The following is a 25743-nucleotide window of genomic DNA, read 5'->3' as shown; positions in this document are numbered from 1 at the left end:
AATCATGTTCCATTGACACAACACAACATTACGGAACAGCTCCAAGCAGTAAACATGGTCCATGTGGAATAGTTGTCACTGAGCCCTCAGCCATCAGTAAAGCATTCATGGATGAGCTGCTGCCGCAAGGCTCGAGCAATCGTTAAAGGGGCACGATGGCCCGCCGTCGTGCTCTGACCTCAGGTATTTGCATGGCTTCCTCATCCTCGTCGTCCTCCTCCTGCTCGTCATCTGCATCTTCCACATCATTATCATCAGCCACTCTCACCACAGGTGGGTCTTCCACTACCAGGTGCTGCTGCCTCATGATGGCTAAGTTATGCAGCACACAACAGTGAACTCACCGACAATCTCAGGGGAGTACGGCAAGTAGCCTCCGGAATGGTCCAGGCATCGGAAACGCTGATTCAAGGTGCCAACGGTCCTCTCTATGATGCTGCACGTCGCATTGTGCGACATGTTGTATTGACAGTCAGCTTCCATCCGGGTCATGCATAAGGGCATCATGAGCCAGGTGGCGAGGCCGTACCCTTTGTCTCCCAGTAGTAGCCAGCTCTGCCCTTTTGGCTGTTTCAACAGGTTGAGTAGCTTGGACCTCTACTCATTGGAATTCAGAAGAATGAGAAGTGAGGCCACACCTGGAGTATTGTGTACAGTTTTGGTCTCCTAACCTGAGGAAGGACATTCTTGCTATTGAGGGAGTGCAGCGAAGGTTCACCAGACTGATTCCCGGGATGGCGGGACTGACCTATCAAGAAAGACTGGATCAACTGGGCTTGTATTCACTGGAGTTCAGAAGAATGAGAGGGGACCTCATAGAAACGTTTAAAATTCTGACGGGGTTAGACAGGTTAGATGCAGGAAGAATGTTCCCAATGTTGGGGAAGTCCAGAACCAGGGGACACAGTCTAAGGATAAGGGGTAAGCCATTTAGGACAGAGATGAGGAGGAATTTCTTCACCCAGAGAGTGGTGAACCTGTGGAATTCTCTACCACAGAAAGTTGTTGAGGCCAATTCACTAAATATATTCAAAAAGGAGTTAGATGAAGTCCTTACTACTAGGGGAATCAAGGGGTATGGTGAGAAAGCAGGAATGGGGTACTGAAGTTGCATGTTCAGCCACGAACTCATTGAATGGCGGTGCAGGCTAGAAGGGCCGAATGGCCTACTCCTGCATCTATTTTCTATGTTTCTATGATACTATCAAAACTATAAGATTATGAGGGGACTTGACAAGGTGGATGCAGAGAGGATGTTTCTACTGATGGGGGAGACTAGAACTAGAGGGCATGATCTGAGAATAAGGGGCCGCCCATTTAAAACAGATGAGGAGAAATTTCTTCTCTCAGAGGATTGTAAATCTGTGGAATTTGCTGCCTCAGAGAGCTATGGAAGCTGGGATATTGAATAAATTTAAGACAGAAATAGACAGTTTCTTAAACGATAAGGGGTTATGGGATTGGGGAGGGAAGTGGAGCTGAGTTCATGATCAGATCAGCCATAATCTTAATGAATAGTGGAGCAGGCTCGAGGGGCCGTATGGCCTACTCCTGTTCCTATTTCTTATGTTCTTACATCATGTCAGTCGATGCAAGATACCCTAGGAGCACCCATGATGCGTTCATCCTTCGTGACAGCATTGTATCACCAATACCTTGTATAGCTGTAGCAAGACTTCCCTGCTTTTATACTCCATCCCTTTTGCAATAAAGGCCAAGATTCCATTGGCCTTCCTGATCATTTGATGTACCTGCATACTATCCTTTTGTGTTTCATGCACAAGTACCCCCAGATCCCACTGTACTGCAGCACTTTGCAATCTTTCTCCATTCAAATACTAATTTTCTGTTTGATATTTTTTCTGCCAAAGTGCATGACCTCACACTTCCCAACATTATACTCCATCGGCCAAATTTTTGCCCACTCACTTAGCCTGTCCATGTCCTTTTGCAGATTTTTTGTGTACTCCTCACACATTGCTTTTCCTCCCATCTTTGTATCGTCAGCAAACTTGGCTACGTTACACCTAGTCCCTTCTTCCAAGTCCTTAATATAGATTGTAAATAGTTGTAGTCCCAGCACTGATTCCTGCGGCACCCCACTAGTTACTGGTTGCCAACCAGAGAATGAACCATTTATCCCAACTCTCTGTTTTCTGTTAGTTAGCCAATATACATTACCCCCAACCCTGTGAACCTTTATCTTGTGCAGTAACCTTTTATGTGGCACCTTGTCAAATGCCTTCTGGAAGTCCAAATACACCACATCCACTGGTTCCTCTTTATCCATCCTGTTCGTTACATCCTCAAAGAATTCCAGCCAATTTGTCAAACATGACTTCCCCTTCATAAATCCATGCTGACTCTGCCTGACCGAATTTTGCTTTTCCAAATGTCCTGCTACTGCTTCTTTAATAATGGACTCCAACATTTTCCCAACAACAGATGTTAGGCTAACTGGTCTATAGTTTTCTGCTTTTTGTCTGCTTCCTTTTTTAAATAGGGGAGTTACATTTGCAGTTTTCCAATCTGCTGGGACCTCCCCAGAATCCAGGGAATTTTGGTAAATTACAACCAATGCATCCACAATCCACAATTACTTCTCTTAAGATGCTGGGATGCAAGCCCTCGGTCCAGGGGATTTATCTGCCTTTAGTCCCATTATCTTACTGAATATCACCTCCTTAATGATTGTGATTGTGTTAAGTTCCTCCCCCCCCCATAGGCCCTTGACTATCCACTGTTGGAATGTTGTTAGTGTCCTTTACCGTAAAGACTGATACAAAATATTTGTTCAGAGTTTCGGCCATCTCCATGTTCCCCGGTCTCGTCCTCTAAGGGACCAACATTTACTTTAGCCACTCTTTTTTTATATTTCTATAGAAACTCTTGCTATCTGTTTTTATATTTTATAGTCTATCTTCCCTTTTTTAATCATATTTTAGTCATTCTTTGCTGGCTTTTAAAAGCTTCCCAGTCTTCTGTCCTCCCACTAGTGTTGGCCACTTTGTATGCCCTTGTTTTTAATTGGATACCGTCCTTTATTTCTTTAGTTAGCCACGGATGGCTATCTTTTCTCTTACCCCCTTTCCTCCTCACTTAAATATATTTTTCTTGGGAGTTGTGAAATATCTCCTTAAATGTACACCACTGTTCATCAACCGCCCTACACTTTAATCTATTTTCCCAGTCCGCTTTAGCCAACTCTGCCCTCATACCTTCATAGTCTCCTTTATTTAAGCTTAGTATGCTGGTTAGAGATCCAACTTTCTCACCCTCCATCTGAATTTGAAATTCAATCGTGGTGCATGTCGTCACACACAAGCTGCACATTAATGAAGTGGAAGCCTTTTCTGTTCCAGTACATCTCGGAATCCTCCAAAGGTGCTCACAAGACGGTGTGGGTACAATCAATGCAGCCCTGTACCTTTGGGAAACCAGCAATCCTGGAGAAGCCCACAGCCCTGTCATGGATTGCTTAGGCGGTCATGGGGAACTTTATGAAATCATTCCTCCGCGCATACAGTGCAGCCTTCACCTGGCGAATGCAGACATGTGTTGCATTTTGAGAGATGGCGCACACATCCCAGTTGTAGCTTGAAACGAGCTGGAGGCATAGAATGAAAGTGCAGCTGTAACCGTTAATTCAACTGACAAAGCAGTCCTCCTGATGCTTCTAGGTTGCAGGTCTGCTTTGACCAACTCACAGATCTCAGTTACAACTTCTTTGCAGAAACGCAGCCTTCAAACACAGTCTGCATCACTCAGGTGGAGGTACAAATGCCTGTCTCAATATACCCGAGGTGGGTAAGGCCTCCTGCCCAGCACCTTACGGGCTCTGATGTTCCTGATGCGATGACGTCAAATCATCCTACATGGCACCATGATGCAGAAGGCTCGCACAAGGAATGGCATTGTCAGTATTGCCCCATACTTAAATTTAACCACTGATAGAAGCTCAAAACGGCAGGAAAGCAGGCAGGACAGGTTCGCAGTTCTCTCTCTGCCCAAGGTCTGTATGGATGGACCACACCCAAGGTCTTGTGACTTCTCTCTCCCCATCCCCCTTAACTAATTGCTGTTTTGTGACTTCTCTCCTCCTCTCATCCATCCCCCACATCCGCCCCGCCCCACCCCACCCCGATTGCAGTCTTCTGAAGCCTTCTGATCAGCACCTCAAGCTCCAGCCTCAGTGCAGAAGGCTTCAGTGAATACAGGCCCAGTCGATCCAGTCTCTCCTCATATGGTGAGGGGAATAGATAGGCGTTTCTGCGGACGCAACCGAGACTCCAGGATGGTATGTTGCCTCCCTGGTGCAAGGGTCAAGGATGTCTCGGAGCGGGTGCAGGACATTCTGAAATGGGAGGGAGAACAGCCAGTTGTCGTGGTGCACATTGGTACCAACGACATAGGTAAAAAAAGGGATGAGGTCCTACGAAAAGAATTTAAGGAGCTAGGAGCTAAATTAAAAAGTAGGACCTCAAAAGTAGTAATCTCGGGATTGCTACCAGTGCCACGTGCTAGTCAGAGTAGGAATCGCAGGATAGCGCAGATGAATACATGGCTTGAGCAGTGGTGCAGCAGGGAGGGATTCAAATTCTTGGGGCATTGGAACCGGTTCTGGGGGAGGTGGGACCAGTACAAACCGGACGGTCTGCACCTGGGCAGGTCCGGAACCAATGTCCTAGGGGGAGTGTTTGCTAGTGCTGTTGGGGAGGAGTTAAACTAATATTGCAGGGGGATGGGAACCTATACAGGGAGACAGAGGGAGACAAAAAGGAGGCAAAAGCAAAAGACAGAAAGGAGATGAGGAAAAGTGGAGGGCAGAGAAACCCAAGGCAAAGAACAAAAAGGGCCACTGTACAGCAAAATTCTAAAAGGACAAAGGGTGTTAAAAAAACAAGCCTGAAGGCTTTGTGTCTTAATGCAAGGAGTATCCGCAATAAGGTGGATGAATTAATTGTGCAAATAGATGTTAACAAATATGATGTGATTGGGATTATGGAGACGTGGCTCCAGGATGATCAGGGCTGGGAACTCAACATCCAGGGGTATTCAACATTCAGGAAGGATAGAATAAAAGGAAAAGGAGGTGGGGTAGCATTGCTGGTTAAAGAGGAGATTAATGCAATAGTTAGGAAAGACATTAGCTTGGATGATGTGGAATCTATATGGGTAGAGCTGCAGAACACTAAAGGGCAAAAATCGTTAGTGGGAGTTGTGTACAGACCTCCAAACAGTAGTAGTGATGTTGGGGAGGGCATCAAACAGGAAATTAGGAGTGCATGCAATAAAGGTGCAGCAGTTATAATGGGTGACTTTAATATGCACATAGATTGGGCTAGCCAAACTGGAAGCAATATGGTGGAGGAGGATTTCCTGGAATGCATAAGGGATGGTTTTCTAGACCAATATGTCGAGGAACCAACTAGGGGGGAGGCCATCTTAGACTGGGTGTTGTGTAATGAGAGAGGATTAATTAGCAATCTCATTGTGCGAGGCCTCTTGGGGAAGAGTGACCATAATATGGTGGAATTCTGCATTAGGATGGAGAATGAAACAGTTAATTCAGAGACCATGGTCCAGAACTTAAAGAAGGGTAACTTTGAAGGTATGAGGCATGAATTGGCTAAGATAGATTGGCTAATGATACTTAAGGGGTTGACTGTGGATGGGCAATGGCAGACATTTAGAGAACGCATGGATGAATTACAACAATTGTACATTCCTGTCTGGCGTAAAAATAAAAAAGGGAAGGTGGCTCAACCGTGGCTATCTAGGGAAATCAGGGATAGTATTAAAGCCAAGGAAGTGGCATACAAATTGGCCAGAAATAGCAGCGAACCTGGGGACTGGGAGAAATTTAGAACTCAGCAGAGGAGGACAAAGGGTTTGATTAGGGTTGGGAAAATGGAGTACGAGAAGAAGCTTGCAGGGAACATTAAGGCGGATTGCAAAAGTTTCTATAGGTATGTAAAGAGAAAGAGGTTAGTAAAGACAAACGTAGGTCCCCTGCAGTCAGAATCAGGGGAAGTCATAACGGGGAACAAAGAAATGGCAGACCAATTGAACAAGTACTTTGGTTCAGTATTCACTAAGGAGGACACAAACAACCTTCCGGATATAAAAGTGGTCAGAGGGTCTATTAAGGAGGAGGAACTGAGGGAAATCTTTATTAGTCGGGAAATTGTGTTGGGGAAATTGATGGGATTGAAGGCCGATAAATCCCCAGGGCCTGATGGACTGCATCCCAGAGTACTTAAGGAGGTGGCCTTGGAAATAGCGGATGCATTGACAGTCATTTTCCAACATTCCATTGACTCTGGATCAGTTCCTATCGAGTGGAGGGTAGCCAATGTAACCCCACTTTTTAAAAAAGGAGGGAGAGAGAAAGCAGGGAATTATAGACCGGTCAGCCTGACCTCAGTAGTGGGTAAAATGATGGAATCAATTATTAAGGATGTCATAGCAGCGCATTTGGAAAATGGTGACATGATAGGTCCAAGTCAGCATGGATTTGTAAAAGGGAGATCATGCTTGACAAATCTTCTGGAATTTTTTGAGGATGTTTCCAATAAAGTGGACAAAGGAGTACCAGTTGATGTGGTATATTTGGACTTTCAGAAGGCTTTCGACAAGGTCCCACACAGGAGATTAATGTGCAAAGTTAAAGCACATGGGATTGGGGGTAGTGTGCTGACGTGGATTGAGAACTGGTTGTCAGACAGGAAGCAAAGAGTAGGAGTAAATGGGTACTTTTCGGAATGGCAGGCAGTGACTAGTGGGGTACCGCAGGGTTCTGTGCTGGGGCCCCAGCTGTTTACATTATACATTAATGATTTAGACGAAGGGATTAAATGTAGTATCTCCAAATTTGCGGATGACACTAAGTTGGGTGGCAGTGTGAGCTGCGAGGAGGATGCTATGAGGCTACAGAGTGACTTGGATAGGTTAGGTGAGTGGGCAAATGCGTGGCAGATGAAGTATAATGTGGATAAATGTGAGGTTATCCACTTTGGTGGTAAAAACAGAGAGACAGACTATTATCTGAATGGTGACAGATTAGGAAAAGGGAAGGTGCAACGAGACCTGGGTGTCATGGTACATCAGTCATTGAAGGTTGGCATGCAGGTACAGCAGGCGGTTAAGAAAGCAAATGGCATGTTGGCCTTCATAGCGAGGGGATTTGAGTACAGGGGCAGGGAGGTGTTGCTACAGTTGTACAGGGCCTTGGTGAGGCCACACCTGGAGTATTGTGTACAGTTTTGGTCTCCTAACTTGAGGAAGGACATACTTGCTGTTGAGGGAGTGCAGCGAAGATTCACCAGACTGATTCCCGGGATGGTGGGACTGACCTATCAAGAAAGACTGAATCAACTGGGCTTGTATTCACTGGAGTTCAGAAGAGTGAGAGGGGACCTCATAGAAACGTTTAAAATTCTGACGGGTTTGGACAGGTTGGATGCAGGAAGAATGTTCCCAATGTTGGGGAAGTCCAGAACCAGGGGTCACAGTCTAAGGATAAGGGGTAAGCCATTTAGGACCGAGATAAGGAGAAACTTCTTCACCCAGAGAGTGGTGAACCTGTGGAATTCTCTACCACAGGAAGTAGTTGAGGCCAATTCACTAAATATATTCAAAAGGGAGTTAGATGAAGTCCTTACTACTCGGGGGATCAAGGGGTATGGCGTGAAAGCAGGAAGTGGGTACTGAAGTTTCATGTTCAGCCATGAACTCGTTGAATGGCGGTGCAGGCTAGAAGGGCTGAATGGCCTGCTCCTGCACCTATTTTCTATGTTTCTATGTTTCTATGTCAGTCCTGCCATCCCGGGAATCAGTCTGGTGCACCATCACTGCACTCCCTCAATAGCAAGAACATCTTTCCTCAGATTAGGAGACCAAAACTGAACACAATATTCCAGGTGAGGCCTCACCATGGTCCTGTACAACTGCAGTAAGACCTCCCTGCTCCTGTACTCAAATCCCCTAGCTATGAAGGCCAACATACTATTTGCCTTCTTCACCGCCTGCTGTACCTGCATGCCAACTTTCAATGACTGATGTACTATGACACCCAGGCCTCGTTGCACCTCCCCTTTTACTAATCTGTCACCACTCAGATAATATTCTGCCTTCCTGTTTTTGCCCCCAAAATGGATAACCTCACATTTATCTATGTTATACCACATTTGCCATGCATTTGCCCACTCACCTACCCTGTGCAAGTCACCCAGCAGTCACTTAGCATCCTCCTCACAGCTCACACCACCACCCAGCTTAGTGTCATCTGCAAACTTGGAGATATTACACTCAATTCCTTCATCTAAATCATTAATGTATATTGTAAATAGCTGGGGTCCCAGCACTGAGCCCTGTGGCACCCCACTAGTCACTGCCTGCCATTCTGAAAAGGACCCGTTTATCCCGACTCTCTGCTTCCTGTCTGCCAACCAGTTCTCTATCCACGTCAGTACATTACCCCAATACCATGTGCTTTAATTTTGCACACCAATCTCTTGTGTGGGACCTTGTCAAAAGCCTTTTGAAAGTCCAAATACACCACATCCACTGGTTCTCCCGAGTCCACTTGACTAGTTACATCCTCAAAAAATTCTAGAAGATTTGTCGAGCATGATTTTCCTTTCATAAATCCATGCTGACTTGGACCGATCCTGTCACTGCTTTCCAAACGCGCTGCTATTTCAGCTTTAGTAATTGATTCCAACATTTTCCCCACTACTAATGTCAGGCTAACTGATCTATAATTAACCGTTTTCTCTCCCTACTACATTAGCTACCCTCGAGTCCATAGGAACTGATCCAGAGTCGTAGAATGTTGGAAAATGATCACCAATGCATCCACTATTTCTAGGGCCACTTCCTTAATTACTCTGGGATGCAAACTATCAGGCCCTGTGGATTTATCGGCCTTCAATCCCATCAATTTCCCTAACACATTTCCCACCTAATAAGGATTTCCTTCAGTTCGTCCTTCTCACTAGACCCTCGGTCCCCTAGCATTTCTGGAAGGTTATTTGTGTCTTCCTTCGTGAAGACAGAACCAAAGTGTTTGTTCAACTGGTCTGCCATTTCTTTGTTCCCCATTTTAAAATCACCTGAATCTGACTGCAAGGGACCTATGTTTGGCTTCTCTAATCTTTTTCTCTTCACATATCTATAGAAGCTTTTGCCGTCGGTTTTTATGTTCCCAGCAAGCTTCCTCTCATACTCTATTTTTCCCCTCCTAATTAAACCTCTTCTGCTGAATTCTAAATTTCTCCCAGTCCTCAGGTTTGCTGCTTTTTCTGGCCAATTTATATGCCTCTTCCTTGGATTTAACACTATCCTTAATTTCTCTTGTTAGCCACGGTTGAGTCACCTTCCCCGTTTTATTTTTACTCCAGTCAGGGATGTACAATTGTTCAAATTCATCCATGTGATCTTTAAATGTTTGCCTTTGCCTAACCACCGTCAACCCTTTAAGTATCATTCGCCAGTCTATTCTAGCCAATTCACGTCTCATACCATCGAAGTTACCTTTCCTTAAGTTTAGGACCCTTGTCTCTGAATTAACTGTGTCACTCTCCATCTTAATAAAGAATTCTACCATATTATGGTCACTCTTACCCAAGGGGCCTCGCACAACAAGATTGCTAATTAGTCCTTTCCCATTGCACATCACCAGCCCTCTATTTGGTTCCTCGACTTATTGGTCTAGAAAACCATTCCTAATACACTCCAAGAAATCCTCCTCCACCATATTGCTACCAGTTTGTTTAGCCCAATCTACATGTAGATTAAAGTCGCCAATGATAACTGCTGTACCTTTATTGCACGCATACCTAATTTCTTGTTTGATGCTGTCCCCAACCTCACTACTACTGTTTGGTGGTCTGTACACAACTCCCACTAGCATTTTCTGCCCTTTGGTATTCTGCAGCTCCACCCATACAGATTCCACATCATCCAAGCTAATGTCCTTCCTTACTATTGCGTTAATTTCCTCTTTAACCAGCAACGCTACATTGGGGTAACTGTCCTGAATTTAATAATGAAGCACTGACATAAATCTAAACATTGTATTTACTTTTGTGCCACTTATGGTTAACTAGATTAATAAGTCCAAACTGATTAGATAATTTGGTTTATTGAAACACCATGTCATTCAAGCATCAAAGCATTGAGAATCTGGAATCCTCATATCACATTTAATTTGTTTACACAGTGTAACCAGCAACACACACATGTAAATGAAAATAATATTCTTGGATTAAATTGCTTCATGCCTGAAAGGTTGCAAAATTCATGGGTAATCCCCCACCCCCCCGCCCCCCGCCCCCCTCGGCAGTGTTTGGACTCATTGGAAAGGAAATTTAATTTGAAACTATCTACCAGAAGGTTTGAGGTCCTAAAGTGCACATGGAAGAAACTACGAACTTTAATCGAAATAGGGATTTTACAAAGCAGATTGAGTTTGTGTGGGCAGGGCTAAAGAACTAAAGGAACTATCCTTCAAAGAAGCCAGTTTGAGTATTGAAACTGTCTGGGTATTGAAACTAAAGCAAATTGTCTGGAGAATTGTGGATACTCGAAAACCCTTCTCTCCAGGAGACATTAAGATAGCAACAATTAATCCAGAGATAGCCACCCATCACCCTGAGAAAGAATCCAATCCAGCATATGCATAATAACAATGGCACATGCAGCCTGCATGAAAACCCCAAGCACAGACAGACACTGCAGATACCAAACCTATTATTTCCATCAAGAAACAGATTTAGAAGATTGACCCATCCGAGACAGATTAAAGTTTAATGATCCCGCTAAAATATGACAAAGAAATATCAAGCCCGCCAAAATTAAACAAAGAATCGGGCTGGTTTGGCGCAAAGATTAGAACAGCTCCAAAGGTTTAACTGGGCCCTGATTTAACAAAGGACATGCTTATGCAATGCTTGCTTATGCTACTGCCTCAGAAGACACTGCTAGGGACGCTTAGCAGAAGGTATGCACACAGCATCACAGCATCATAGAGCATCAAGAAGGTAGAGAGACCACCGCAGCAGTTTGTTTCTTTAACTAGCTTCTCCAACCTCGACGTCCTGCTATCGAAAAGGAAGGAAGAGCATCACCATCGTGGCAGCAACCGACCACAGCCAATGTGGTACCACCAAAAGCAACGCGATTGACCAGCTTCGAAACAAAACTCGACAAGGAAGAAACCGAAGAATCGAAAGTTTCCACTCTACAACCTAGGCCTGACTACCAACAGGTGAAAACATTGTTTAAGAAGACTTTGAAACCTATTCTAACGAAAGAAAGCGGGTACTTACCCCATAAGTCCAAACCGTGCCCTACCGCATCAGCAGGCACCACCCAACTGAAGATTGCGCAGTAAGAAGTCTTCTCAGACGTTCGGGGTACGGCAAGCAGAAACTACAGAATCCAATGAACCCCGAAATTGTGAACTACCGCTAACTGACCATAAAGGATTTATAAGCATAGTCCCTGTTTGCAGTAGAGTCTAATCTAGTCAGTGTTAGGTATTGGGAGGTGGGAGGTGTATTATTCACTGAAACCCTTTTGAATGTGTGATGTATTACTTTATTGGAGTAATTATAAGTTTGACATTGTAATTTTCATGTCTTTAATAAAAACCAAAGTTCTTTTGCACCAAACCAGTTGTCTCTTGCACTTTATCACATCCCCCAAATAAATCCAGAGTCTCGATCCCAGGGAGTGGGAGAGATTCGAACCTCTCAGAAGGTCAGAGGTGAACCTGACCCCCAAACCACCCCCTACAGAAATGGCGACCACGGCAGCACTCTGGTATAAGGGATGTGATGCAGAGAGTGCTGTTTTGGAAGAAAGAACCAAAATGGGAGGGAGGATTTCTCCCTATGTGTATAAGAAAGTGAATGTCACTAAGGAATGGGTGCTTGGTCTATTGTGTGCTGAGCGTCCAGGAGATGCTGCAGCCCAGTGGACAGTAGAAAAGGCAATTTGTTTGGTCTGTCTCCAGCGACAGGTCCAACTCCTAGACAAAATCATTGAGTCACTCCAGGCAGAACTATGGGAATGTGCAGAGACATCACATGGAAGGGCTATGGCAGGAGAAAGGTTATGGGGAGAACTCCGCAGCTAAAACATGGAAAGGCACAGCTAATGGAAAGGTTTAGGAACAGTCAGGATTATTTTCAGTATCAGGTTACCGAGGTTAGGCTTAATGAAAAGATACTGCGGGAGGAAAACACTCACCTCACCCTTCAAGTAAAAGAGCTGGACGAGAAGTTAAGAGACGTACAGGCAGCTTATAAAGTAGCTAGCACTAATGGGTTTGAGTCAGGAGACCACGGTCCCTGCCAGCAACAACTCAAGAGTTTAACCCTTGCTCTGTCCAAGAAAAAAGGCATGGTATGCCTAATAAACCCGGGTACGGCCCAGGTAAACCTGGAAGAGAAGGAGGAAACTGTTCAACCACCACCTGTGGCACCGGTGACTACACCAGTTCGGCAGCAGGAGGGGCGAACGAGTTGCGGGGCAGACAGGGATAATGAACCACCACCTGTGGTGCCGAGGTTCAGCTCAGTTTGGCAGCAGGGAGGTGTGCACGAGCCAGAGCAGGAAGAACCAGAGCCGGGGCCGATGTGCCCAGTCCGGCAGCAGAAGTTCGGCCCGCCCACTGGTGCTGGAGGTCAGGGGCCCCTGGAAAGTCAATTTGTGGTTCCCCACACTACCCAACAGCTTAGGACTATGATAAGTCACCTGGGAAAGCTCACTCCAAAGAGAGACCCCTCGGTTCACTTTATGGAAGTGGAACAGGCAGGGGATTTTAACGGGTGTGATGATGCCGAGATAGCAAAGATGCTCCTCCTCTCACTGGACGGCAAGCTGTACCAGTCCCTCTCTGCTGAGAGCAAAAGGGGGCAGAGGACATGTGTCGCCGTCCAGGAAGACATTCTAGAAGCCATGGGCCTACTCCAGAATAGAGAAAACAGTGCAGCACACAGGGGAATCCCCACAGGCTTTCGTAGATAGACTGTGGCCTGTGTACCAGAGAGCCTGTAGAGGGGACCTCAACCGGAATCACCTAAACTGGGATGAGAGAACCCACTGGCTCCGTAGCCTGGTGGTAAACAGTTTGAACAAAGGCTAAGGCTTGGTTTGACCCAAGAGATCCCCAGGCCACCGAGCAGGGAGTGGTCAGGCAACTGACCCTAGCCTACCAGAATGGCAGGGGGATGGAAGAGCACCCACCCAAGGGAAGGGTCCACGAAATTAGACCTAGTCAGGATAAGAGGGAATGGCATTACAAGGGGGGCAACCCCTCCGATACAAAACGTACCTGTTTTGGGTGCGGAAAGAGTGGGCACTGGAGAAAGGATTGTAGAAACCCATGGAAGAGTAGCGCAGGGAATAATTCTCCAACCCTTGCCCGAACGACTGAGACCGAGAAGCCAGTCCCTCTCCACACGTTTGACACATTCATGACTGCGCTCCGAGCAATGCTGGATGGCCCTGGGAGGGTAACCGCCGCCACCGGTACCGAAATCCCATCTGCCCCATCCCATCCAAAACAGTGACTAGGACAGGCTCAGCCTGTTCACCTGTGTTCCCTCGAGTACACTGCGTGGGGGAGACCGGCCGTTCAGATGGAAGTGGAAAAGGTGAAAGGGACTTATCTGCGAGATACCGCTGCATCAAGCACCCTCGTCTATGCAGCTAACCCCGCCGCCTCACCTCTGTCTAGTGGGGTCCCCTGCAGCTTGGTGGGTTTCACAGGCGCTGAGCAGGTTGGCTCATTCTCCGTTCCGCTCTCTATTCATTTAGGAACACTCCACACCAAGTGGACTTGTGTCCTGGTGAAGTGGGAACAGGAAGGGAGAGGGATCCTGGGGGCTGACTTGATTCTAGGCCACAGGATCCTAGTGGATTTAAGAAACCACTGTCTTTGGGGGCCAGTATGTACGGGACAGGAGAGTGAGGTGGTATTTATCCCAGAAAAACTGGGAAAAGGGACGGTGTGCACCATGAAGCCAAAGGAGGGTTACTGAATCACTGGCCATTAACACTCCGATGGAGTACCAAGAGTATGTGAGGGTAAACCTTGCAGCTTTTGCCACTCACAAACACGGCTGTGGGAGAATAAACGGGGTCGAGGTTAGCGTAGATGGGGACCCCATGACCCGACCACAGAAACAGTATAACTTCCCCAGGAAGGCGGAGGCAGACATGGAATCAGCCTTTGGTTCTTTGGTTAAACAGGGGGTATTGAGACCAATAGCTACCCCTGGGAACTCTCCATTGTGGCCAGTTAAGAAACCGGACAACTCCCGGAGAGCCACAGTGGACTATCGAGTACTCAACCGCAATATCCCCACCTTTGCACCCACGGTTGCTGCTGTCGCCGACCTCATTGGAAGTATCCCAGCCTCCGCGACCACCTTCACGGTGCTGGATATTTCCAACGGGTTCTGGTCCATACTTTTAAGAAGGGAAGATCAGTACAAGTTTGCTTTTACCTTTAAAGGACAGCAATACACTTGGAACTGCCTCCCTCAGGGCTTCCACAACAGCCCCAGTATTTTCCATCAGTGTATGGGCAACTGTTTAAAGAGCTTTAGCAGACCCCAGCAGCTGGTACAGTATGTGGATGATCTGCTCCTGTTCACCAATGAGGGGGAGGAGCATGGCCCACTGCTGGCTGAACTGCTGGAGCTGCTGAAAGAAGAAGGGTTTAAAGTAAACCCCAGGAAGGCACAGATCGGCCAGAAGGAAATAAAATTCCTGGGACTGGGAAAAGAGCCATTGACAAAGCTAAAAGGGAAGCAGTACAGAAGTTACCAGCCCCCAACACAGTAACTGGAATAAGATCTTTTCTAGGGCTAACCAGGTACTGCAGAGATTTCATTGAGGATTATGCAGCCACAGCAGCCCCTCTGCTCCGACTCCTACACAAGGGAGTGGAGTGGGATTGAGACGAAGGTTGCGAGGCAGCATTTATCCAACTCAAGAAAGACCTGCAGACTGCACCAGCCCTAGGGGCTATTGATGGGGGTAAAGAGTTCTTCCTGGAGTTAGCAGCCAGTGGGGACAGCCTGAGCGCAGTACTGCTACAAGAGCGGTATGGCCGGATGAGTCCAGTGGTCTACTCCTCCAGGATACTCACGGACGTGGAGAAGGGATAGTCCAACTGTGAGCGGCACCTCCTAGCCACTCACTGGGCTGTGAAAAGATCACTGATCTTCACAGGGGGGTCCCCTATCACACTCCTTACCCACCATACGCCCACCCAAATGCTCCTGGACGGGAGAATTAAGGACGGGACTGTGAGCAATGCCAGGACTCTAATTCTCTCTCAGGGTAAAGGGTCTCTGCGAGCCAAGGCTCGCAGCCAACATGATCTATCCAGGGATAGTCCACCGATGTTCCGTAGAAGTGGAAAATTAACATAGGCTTTCGGTAGGGGTTACACCCCACAGGCCGAGAGATCTATTGGACAGCTCAAGCACAGTATCTGCAGGCAAACGACTCACAGGCTGTGGAGTTTATGACCCCGAGCCAGGCATTGCCCTGGCGATTAAACTCCCCAGTACTATGAGTGCCCAGCATGTTGAACTGTCAGCGGTGGTGTACGTGGTCACACACCTCGAAGAATTCCCTACCCCATACACGATTTGCTCGGACAGTATGTTCACATGCAATTCGTGTATGGAGTACCTGACTATCTGGTCCCGTCGTGGATACACATCTGCAGACGGGAGACCCCTGGCAATTAAGCCTTTACTCGAAAAGATCATGACAGCCGTAGGGGAGGAAGGAAAGGTCTATATACATAAAATGAAGGCACATTCCACAACTGAACCTCGTAGCGAGAGAAACCAGCAGGCTGACATGTTGGCCAAGCAGGGTCCACGCATGGGCAAGCTCTGGGATCTGTACAACCCAGGCCCCATCGCAGCAGTCAGGGGCAGGATTGAGACGACAGGAAGGGCAGGGGTAACATTACCCCCGGACCTGAAAATGGTTCAGACCCAAGACCTTGTCCTCAAAACTGTCCTGAACATGCTAGCTAAAGGGGAAAGGGTAGACGGCCCGTACGGCACCGTATTAATTGCCATTAAAGAAGGCATGCTGTTCAGGGGGGAGCAATAGGTAATACCACAACAGCACCGGAGAGAATTCCTCCAGCTGGCCCACGAGGGTCCAGGAGTAGGACTCCCCGGACTTGAGACCACCTGGCAACAGGTGGAACAGGCAGGGTGGTGGCCGGGACTCGGAAGATTTCCGCAAGTTCTGCGCCAGCTGTCTGGTGTGTGCTGCCAACAATCCTGACCCCCCAGAAAAGAAAGCTGTCTATGGGACATATCAGGAGGGTAGAGGGACCCTGGCAGTCGATCCTGATCGACTACATCGAGCCCCTACCCCCACTGCCCAGGGAGGCTACAAGTACTGCCTAGTATTGGTGGACGTGTTCACCAAATGGTTGGAAGCCTTCCCATGCCGAACAGCTGCCGCTTTAGGAACAGCTAGGATCCTGGTCAGGGAGGTGTCCTCCCGATGGGGACTACCATAATACGTGGAGTCCGACCAAGGGAGTCACTTCACCGGGCAGGTGATGCAGGAGACCCTTAAGGTGCTCGGCATCAAAGGGAAATGGCATGTCGCCCACAACCCACAGTCATCCGGGCCTGTGGAACGTTTAAACCACACTGTAAAGGAAAGGTTGCATAAAGAGACAGGGGACTCACCCAAAAGGTGGGTAGAGGTCCTACACTGGTCCTCATGGGGATCCGGGCCAGCCAGTCAAATAGCACGGGTACTCCCCGTACGAGCTCATGACCGGCAGAGCCATGCGAACCCCCACCCATGTAATAGCTCTGGTACTCACAGAAGGTCAGCTTAGGGAAGTGAGCCAGGACAGCTTTGTCAGGAACCTGTTTGAACACCTTAAACAGATTCACTAGCAGGCTGCTAACAACATGGGAAAACAGCATCGGAGCATCCGAATGCTGCTAGAGCCCCACAAACACCACAAAAGAGAGGTAGGGGACCAGGTCATGGTAAGGAACTACGCTCGAGTAGGAGTTTTTGAGGCACTGTACATGGGACTGTACCACATTGTCGACAAGGCAAGCTCCATGATCTGTGCTGTGAAAATGCCCCACCATACAAAGTGGTTCCACATAAACCAGTGCAAACTTTTCAACCCCAGGATAGCAGCTAAGCGTAAAGGATAGCCAGAAACAGGGAACCGTGCTAAAGACAGGGATCCTCAGCCAATAGCCCCCGACTGTGGAAATCCCACAGGGGACGTGGTAGATCCACAGACTGCACCTAGAGGGGCAGTGGATTGTGTTACTGGAGGGGCTATCCCCCCAATCATTTGGGACTCGGACGCACGCCCAGTAGCCAGAGCCTTGAGAAGGACTCTCCGCACACCACGGCCTAAGGCTCGATGGTCACCAGCGCCCCAATTTAAGTGATTCAGCCCACGGAGAGGGACCAGCCGCAAAGGGGTACCTAAGATCAGGGACCAGCCTGCAAGCAGGGACCCCCCAGCCGGTAGCCTCGGGCGACGGGGGATCCCCGGAAGAGGCAGTGGTGGACCAGCCACCAATTGGGAGTCCCCAGCCCACAGCCTTCGACCAGGCAGAACCGCCAGGTGATGAAATTAACCGGGCAACCACCCTCAAAGGAGCGGTGTGCTGCAGCACTGGAGAGGACGTTCCCCCAATAGTGTGGGACTCAGATCCACCTCCAGTCAGGACACTCCGTGTCCTGCGGTACAGGCCGACACACTACCGGCCCCACTGGAAATCCAGAGGCCAGAGAAGAAAGGAGAAGGATGGGAATTAACCTGGCCACCTGGAGACGGGTGGCAGATGCACTGAAATAGCACGATATGAGTTAAAGTGTGTTTAGTAAGGATCTAGCGTAGTGTAATGATAGTGATATATGCACTAATTATTGGGGAAAGGAAAAGACCTCACCTTGTAGGCAGTAAAAGAAGCACTGCAAGAACGTTGAGAGTAAAATGGCAATGATTAAAGTTAAAAACAGATATCAGTTCCCACGGGAACTGGATAAGACAATCAGTCGATTAAAGACTTATATGTGTCTGAGAAGAAATGAGCCCAAATTGGAACTCGATCACCTTTTGTCAAGCCAGAGAGTTTTCTCAGGGCTGGACAATCTGTTTTATGTGCCCCGACAGGAAGGAGAACAACATGAGAAGGGTCCTGTTCCTGCTCGCCCTGATAAGGATGAGCAATGGCGGCCGAGGAGACATGGAAGAATCCTTCATTTATGGGTGCTCAGAAGAGAGAGCACCGATCGTAAACGCCGGGGGTGGCACAGCGGGCGTGAAAGAGCTCACCGTTTATGCCCACGAAGGGAGGTGGCCAGGGTGGCTGAGGTCTAATTCCACTCACTACTCCAGCCAGGAAGGGTTTACCTATGGGGAGGCATCCGTTCCATGCCCCAGGATATGGGTCATTGCTGCGCGAAAATGTGTCTGTTTGACTTGGAGAGGACAGATTCCCCTGGGTAGATGGTGGTGGCTCAGGAAGCTGAGCAAGACTCGGGGGACCAAGAATCTGACTGGAAAGACTCGGTAATGACACGTACCGTACCATCACGGGGACACGGGGAGGGGTGAAAGTGTGTTGGAACAAGTGGTGGGACAGGGAATTTACATTTGCATGTGGGGGTCAGAGGAGATCTGTCCCACAGGCATATCGATCGCCTTCGCCAGGCAATAGCAAGATGAGGGGGAAGGGATGGGGTGGGATTCCAGCCTACACGGGTGTGCGGTCCCACACTCCCCTCTCCCAATTAACGCCACCGAAATTAGAGCACACATTAAGAAAACCCTGTCCACAACCCCACCAATACAAACAATAATAGAAAGGTGTCCTACCACCACCAAGGGACTAGGGAATGGATTAGTATTGGTACCGACCGAAAAAGTGTTATACCAGGGGTACACTATGCAGTAGCTTCAGTTATTTTAAACCTTACCGAGGTACACTTACCTGCATGGTGCCCGAAGGAAACAGAGCTGCTATACCAGGCCCTACTCAGAGAAATGTTCAAGAAATTTTACGAGTTAGACTTTGGGAATGTAGACAAAGCAGATTTATACACCCTATATGCTAGGGACATCAAGGGCACGGGGAGACCTAGAAGGGGAACTTGAACGGCATTTTTACTGCATATAATACAGGGTCCTCTGTGATAAATAGCCTGGACGATATAGAACTGCAAACACAGATAAATATCGAAAGAACCAACTGAGAAAGATCCTGAAAGAGGAAAACACAGTAGTGGGCTCAGAGCTACACAAGGACCAGGCTATGACGGTCCATTTAAAGGAGATTGTGGCTGAGCTGGAAAAACATGCACAGACATTGAATGCACTCCTCATATGGGAGGATAGAAATGCTTCTGACCAGGCTGCACAGAACGAGGTGTGCGTGTTGTATGGGGCATGGTTGTTGGGTGAGGGCCGCAACAACCTGGAAGATTTAAAACAAGGTTTAGTCCCCTCCTGGATCAGTAACAAGCACCTCGCAGCCCTCCACCCGTACAGTAATTCACTAAGCCCGTGCCAGCTCGGCCTAGCTTTTGAAGCCTACCCTGTCCTAGTAGATTGTGGGAGATCTAACCACACCATTATGGGGATAGTACGAAGGATGCTGGTCATGGGTGGGACAGCCCGACCCGCACCGGCATACAGGTTGGAAAACATTGGAGTAATTCAGGGAGGTGCACATATTCGTTTCACAGCGGTCCCACCCTATGTCATAAAGTGGGAGCACGCTGTAATGGGTACTGTCCTCTCCGGGTGCCGGAGCCCGGGTGCACACGTAATACTGTGTCCCCAGTACTTGAGTGCCCATTCTAAGTCACAGTGTGGGTTTAAAGCTGCTGGAGCACAGCCCATTAACTGCACCATGGAGGTAATGGCACAAGACCACGTCCCTCCACAGGTAGCATACACAGGGGGTGGGACATATTGTGTCACCACCAGTGCGCCCCACTACCAGCATGGACACTTCTGGTGTCTGGTGAGTGACAGCAGTTTTTGCTTTAAACCTGAGGCATCAGTTCAAGTGGCCCAGGAACGGATTGTCCCCATCCCTGAACCCTCCACTGTTCACCTCACTGTGAGAGAAAACATCACAAACCTGCAGGATTATGTTGTACATTTTGGCTATGAAATTTCCCCTCTACCTGAACATCTTATCGCTCTACTAGAAGCTGTGGTAATCTCACAAAAACACTTCTATACTCTAGAACAGAAAACAATCGAGATAGGGAGAAAGATTCTAGAGAGCCTTGCTGGGACATTTTCAGAAATATAGAAGTTCCAGCCGGGATCAGAATAGCTTCCCACGTTTTGGTTGTCTGTCAACTCGCGATTATTCTTTACTTACGGTGTCTCACTTGCCGAGTGAAACGCAGAGGCCGTCAGGTCAGGCACCAAAGGGTGCTGTACGCCCCTTGGCCGAACTTGGGAATCACGCAGGGAGGGATAACACCAGACTACCATTTTTAATTTGTTTTAATTTTTACCTGCTGTACAAATACAGAGATCGAGTATTGTAAGAATGTTACTTAAAAATGTATTTGGCTATGTACCTTTATTTTCCCTGTAAAGACAGAGTAATGGAAGAGTGTCGGGCTCCCCTCTATGCTGTAACAGAATTGTAATGACTGTATTTGCCTCTCGGGAAAGATTGACTCTTGGGAGATCAGGAATTTTGCTCACCTAGCATGACACTCAAGTGTGTAGATTGTCACAGGGGGGACTGAAGGGTTGCAAAATTTGTGGGAACCCCCCCCCCCCAGTTTTTGGACTAATTGGAAAGGAAATTTAATTTGGAACTCTCTACCAGAAAGTATGAGATCCTAAAATGCACATGGAAGAAACTACGAACTTTAATCGAATTTGTGATTTTACAAAGCAGATTGAGTTTGTGTGGGCAGGGCTAAAGAACTAAAGGATAACTATCCTTCAAAGAAACCATTTTTGAGTATTGAAACTGTCTGGGTATTGAAGCTAAAACAAATTGTCCGGCAGAATTGTGTATACTCGATAACCCTTCTCTCCAGGAGACATTAACATAGCAACAATTAATCCAGAGATAGCCAGCCATCACCCTGAGCAAGAAACCAATCCAGCATATACATAATAACAATGGCACATCCAGCCTGCATGAAAGCCCCAAGCACAGACAGACACTGCAAATATCAAAGCTAATATTTCCATCAAGAAACAGATTTAAAAGATCGACACATCCGAGACAGGTTAACATTTAATCAGCCCGCCAAAATATGACGAAGAAATATCAAGCCCGCCAAAATTAAACAAAGAATCGGGCTGATTTGGCGCAAAGATTAGAACAGCTCCAAAGGTGTAACTGGTCTCTGCTTTAACAAAAGACATGCTTGCTTAGCAGAAGGTATGCACACAGCAGCCTAGCATCATAGAGCATCAAGAAGGGAGAGAGACCACCGCAGCAGTTTGTTTCTTTAACTAGCTTCACCAGCCTCAATGTCCTGCTATCGAAAAGGAAGGAAGAGCATCACCATCGCGGCAGCAACCGACCACAGCCAACGTGGTAACACCAAAAGCATCGCGATCGACCAACTTCGAAACAAAACTCAACAAGGAAGAAACCGAAGAATCGAAAGTTTCCACTCTACAACCTAGGCCTGACTACCAACAGGTGAAAACATTATCCAAAAAGACTTTGAAACCTATTTCTAATGAAAGAAAACATGTACTTACCCCATAAGTCCAAAACGCGCCCGACCACATCAGCGGACACCACCCAACTGAAGATTGCACAGTAAGAAGTCTTCTCCAACATTCGGGGTACGGCAAGCAGAACCTACAGAATCTAACGAACCCCGAAATCGTGAACTGCCGCTAACTGACCACAAAGGATTTGTAAGCATAGTCCCTGTTTGCTCTGGAGTCTAATCTAGTCAGTGTTAGGTATTGGGAGATGTATTATTCACTGCAACCCCTTTGAATGTGTGATGTACTGTTCTTTATTGAAGTAATTATATGTTTGATATTGTAATTTTCTTGTCTTTAATAAAAACCAATGTCCTTTTGCACCAAACCAGTTGTCTCTTACACTTTATCACATCCCCCAAATAAATCCAGAGTCTAGAACCCAAGAAGTGGAAGCAATTCAAACCTCTCAGAAGGTCAGAGGTGAACCTGACCACCACACCACCCCCTACATGCCAGTGAATTTTATAAAGTCTTTACATAGTTCTGTATTGAAAAAAGACAGATAAAGGTCCTGTTTATGTTCACAATGGCCCAGATTTTGCGGTGGTAATGATGGCAAAACTGTCAGCGTTCATCATCATGAATTCTCTGAAACTGACAGCAACTTCTGGAGCTGACGCCTGCACAGATAAACACGGAAATCCAGAAATTGCTGTCAGTGATTCTACACTTCTCTGCTGTTGAACAGCAGGCGATCTTTCAGAAATCACCGAACTGACGAGAACTTAAGCTTTTACCCTGTAATATCTCTCTTGAAAGCCCCCGAAAAATTTAAACCTTGTTAAATGTGGTGTAAATGAGCTTTTAATGGCGTACTGATTCATAATTACTGCTGAACATCCATTCCTTTGCTGAAAAACTCATTTTATATTTGTGGAATGTCATTTTTTAAATTACATGGTTTTTAATATCATAATTTTTTTTTAAGTTTGTTTATGGCACTTTAGCTTCTACCTTAACCCCATGTGTATGACCCAATCTTTAGTTCACTCCCTAAAATGATTAAAAAGTGAAGGAAATTCAGTTGCTTTAACTTCCTGGTTTGTTGTCTGAGAATTCTTCAGTGTGATTGGCTGCTTAGCCAGCTTGATGACATCACTGTTCAAGGACACTGGAGATCCTCTAGACTTGACGTCAGCACTAAATTAATGTCAGGAGAGGTTAAACCGATGCTTTCTTTGAGGTCCGCGGTGAGCACCATGTCAATGTTCTATTTTTCTTTATTTACATAATGTCATTTGGCTTCTTCTTCTTCCAGATACAGTTTGTGCTCACAATTATCCACACACTCAGTGCAGCCATAAAACCATGTGGATTCCCACTCGGCTGCTTGATGTTCCAGTCAGCCTACATGGCCACACTGGTCATCCTGTTTATAAACTTTTATATGAAGGTAAGAGAAAATGCCTCCCACACAAACATTGGGTAGAGTTTTGTTGCCAAAAGAATGTCTGTTGTTGCCTGTGGAAGGGTAAATATAAATTTCAGCATTTATTTCTATTATGAAAAATATAACTCCCACACTCCCCACCGATTCAGCTCGTAAGTGTAATATCTAAAGGAGCCACACAAACTAGCATATCTCAGCTTTGATCCTATTCTGTGCTGAATTAACTGATCTCAACTACAATGGGAAGGAAGCCTTACTATTGGCCCCAGGCCTCCATGTTTGTAGACGGTGGGGAAAATCAACCACTCACAGTTGCTTTCCAGGGATTGGTGTTTGAGTTGAATAACCTCAGCTGCACTGGCTAGTTGCCCACATGAAGAATGGAGAAGTTACTAGAGGGCACCCAGCACATGTGAAATTGTATCCAACACCTTCAGGAGAAGAAGGGGAACAAAAATATTGCAGTGTTTAGTCCAGCAAAGAGTCACATTTCTATTATATAGATCTATGTTGTGCAATCCTATGTATACGAAGGACTGCTAGATACAAGTAAATAAAATATAAATAGATACACCTAACAAAAGGAAGAATGAACTTGCATTGATATACAAACAAATATTCAAAAATCACAGGCAGAAAAAGACCAGCTTGTCCTTTGAGCCGACCCTATATCGTCGTGATGCTATCAGCGTCATGATTCAAAACTATTCCATGGAACCACATGAACCTTAAATTACATATAGCATCTTCACCTACTCAAGACATCCCAAAATGTTTCACAGCCAATTAATTATTTTTGAATTGCAGTCACTGATGTTATGTAGGCAAATGTGCAGTTCATTTCCCACAGCAAAGTCCCACAAACAGGAAATGAGATATATGGTCAGCTAATCTGTTTTTGATGGTGTCGGATGAGGGAGAAATGTTGGCTAGGACACCAGGAGAACTCATCACTGGAACAGGCAGACAGTGCTTTTGTGTAATGTCTCATCCACAGATGCCATCTGAAATAATGTAGTGCTTTTCCAGTATTGCACTGAAGTATCAGCCTAGATTATCTCCGCAAGACCTGGAGTGGGATTTGAATATAACATATTATATATGTATACTTGGTCCTAGGTCTCTGACAATAGTATATTGAGTTACTACATATTGCACAAAAAAGATTATTTGTTCTTCACCCTGCCCCCGCCACCACCACCACCCTCGTTTGGGGGATGCCCTAACTTTGCATGGTACCTCAGCAAACATGCAAGAAAAAAATCTGCAACCTACAGCTCATTACTGTGATGCATTGATTTACTCATGTTTTACACCATTGGACCCCTCTTCAATTAAAACCACCATGACTCTGGGAACAAAAGCAAAATAACTGCGGATACTGGAAATCAGAAATAAAACCAGAAAATGCTGGAAATACTCAGCGGATCAGGCAGTATCTGTGGAGAGAGAAACAGAGTTAACGTTTCAGGTCAATGACTCTTTGTCAGAACTGGAAAAAGTTAGAACTGTGACAAGTTTTAAGCATGTGCAGGGGGATGGAAGGGGAGGAAAGAAGACAAGAGAAGGTCTCTGATTAGATGGAAGGTAGGAGTAATTAAATGACAAAAGGTACGATCGTACAAAGCAAAAGGAGCGGAAACCTTTCAGTTGGATGGAATAAGTGTTGTCACACGAACCAAGGGATTCAATCCTGTAAAACAATCTAAAAGTGCTAGACAACCTATTTGCTGATCACTCAGAAGTGGTTTTCAATCATTTTAGAGCATAAAGTTCAATGTCACAATTAAGATATATTTTTAAAAGCTGTTTCGTCAATGCATTTTGTCATTGATAAACTTAACATGCACAAATCAAATATAGTAACTAATTTAATTACATTTCTTTCCCTCCTCCTTTGTCTACAGGCATACAGAAAAACAACACAAGGGGATGACATGGCCACTGCTAATCTGAAAGAGATAAATAATGGTTATTACAATGGCTATGCAAAGGCCATGAATGGCAGCGTATCCAAGAAGAAAGATGAATAACTTTAGCACAAGCATAGCATCCAAGTACGACTAGCAAACTATATTTATATCTGTGATTTAAAGATTACGATTTCACTAATTTTCAGGTCTGTAGTTCAGTTTCAAAGACCGATTAATAGTATATTCTAAGAGTTTTTAAAAACATAATTTATACTTAATAGTTAGTTCAATTAATGTTTAAACATCAGTATAGAAATAAAAGTTATGTTGTACTAATCAGATATGACCTACAAATTTTAATGACTGTTTAATTTCTGGACTCTGCATTAGATTAGAAGTCCACATTCTTAGAGGAATTTAGCTTATCCTGGAACAGAATTTCAAACAAATATAATTGCCTTATATTTCACCCAAATTTCAGTAAATGTGCTTGATCATTTTCACAGGTAAAACTTGTTTACAAAACTGCCTTACTTCTAGAGTGTAGAGCTCCACCATAACTCAAATTTGAGATTTTATTTAAACTTCTTCCAATTTTAAGTTTTGTTCCACGTGTCTTAAGATCC

The 25743-nt window shown here is 46.1% G+C and overlaps 1 protein-coding gene across 1 annotated transcript in view; it reads left to right on the top strand.

Annotated features, from left to right (window-relative positions):
* The window catches only part of elovl2 (ELOVL fatty acid elongase 2), a 185823-nt gene extending 160586 nt beyond the window's left edge, over positions 1-25237 (top strand). The window contains exons 6-7 of the mRNA XM_070880178.1: positions 23073-23207; positions 25112-25237. Coding sequence (XP_070736279.1) covers positions 23073-23207; positions 25112-25237 — 261 coding nt within the window. The remainder of the gene's footprint in view (positions 1-23072; positions 23208-25111) is intronic.
* The last annotated feature ends 506 nt before the right edge of the window (positions 25238-25743 follow it).

The sequence above is a fragment of the Pristiophorus japonicus genome, chromosome 5, assembly GCF_044704955.1.
Source record: "Pristiophorus japonicus isolate sPriJap1 chromosome 5, sPriJap1.hap1, whole genome shotgun sequence".
Lineage (NCBI taxonomy): Eukaryota > Metazoa > Chordata > Chondrichthyes > Pristiophoridae > Pristiophorus > Pristiophorus japonicus.
The sequence above is the reverse complement of the archived record's forward strand: the minus strand, read 5'-3'. Positions and strand labels throughout refer to the sequence as shown.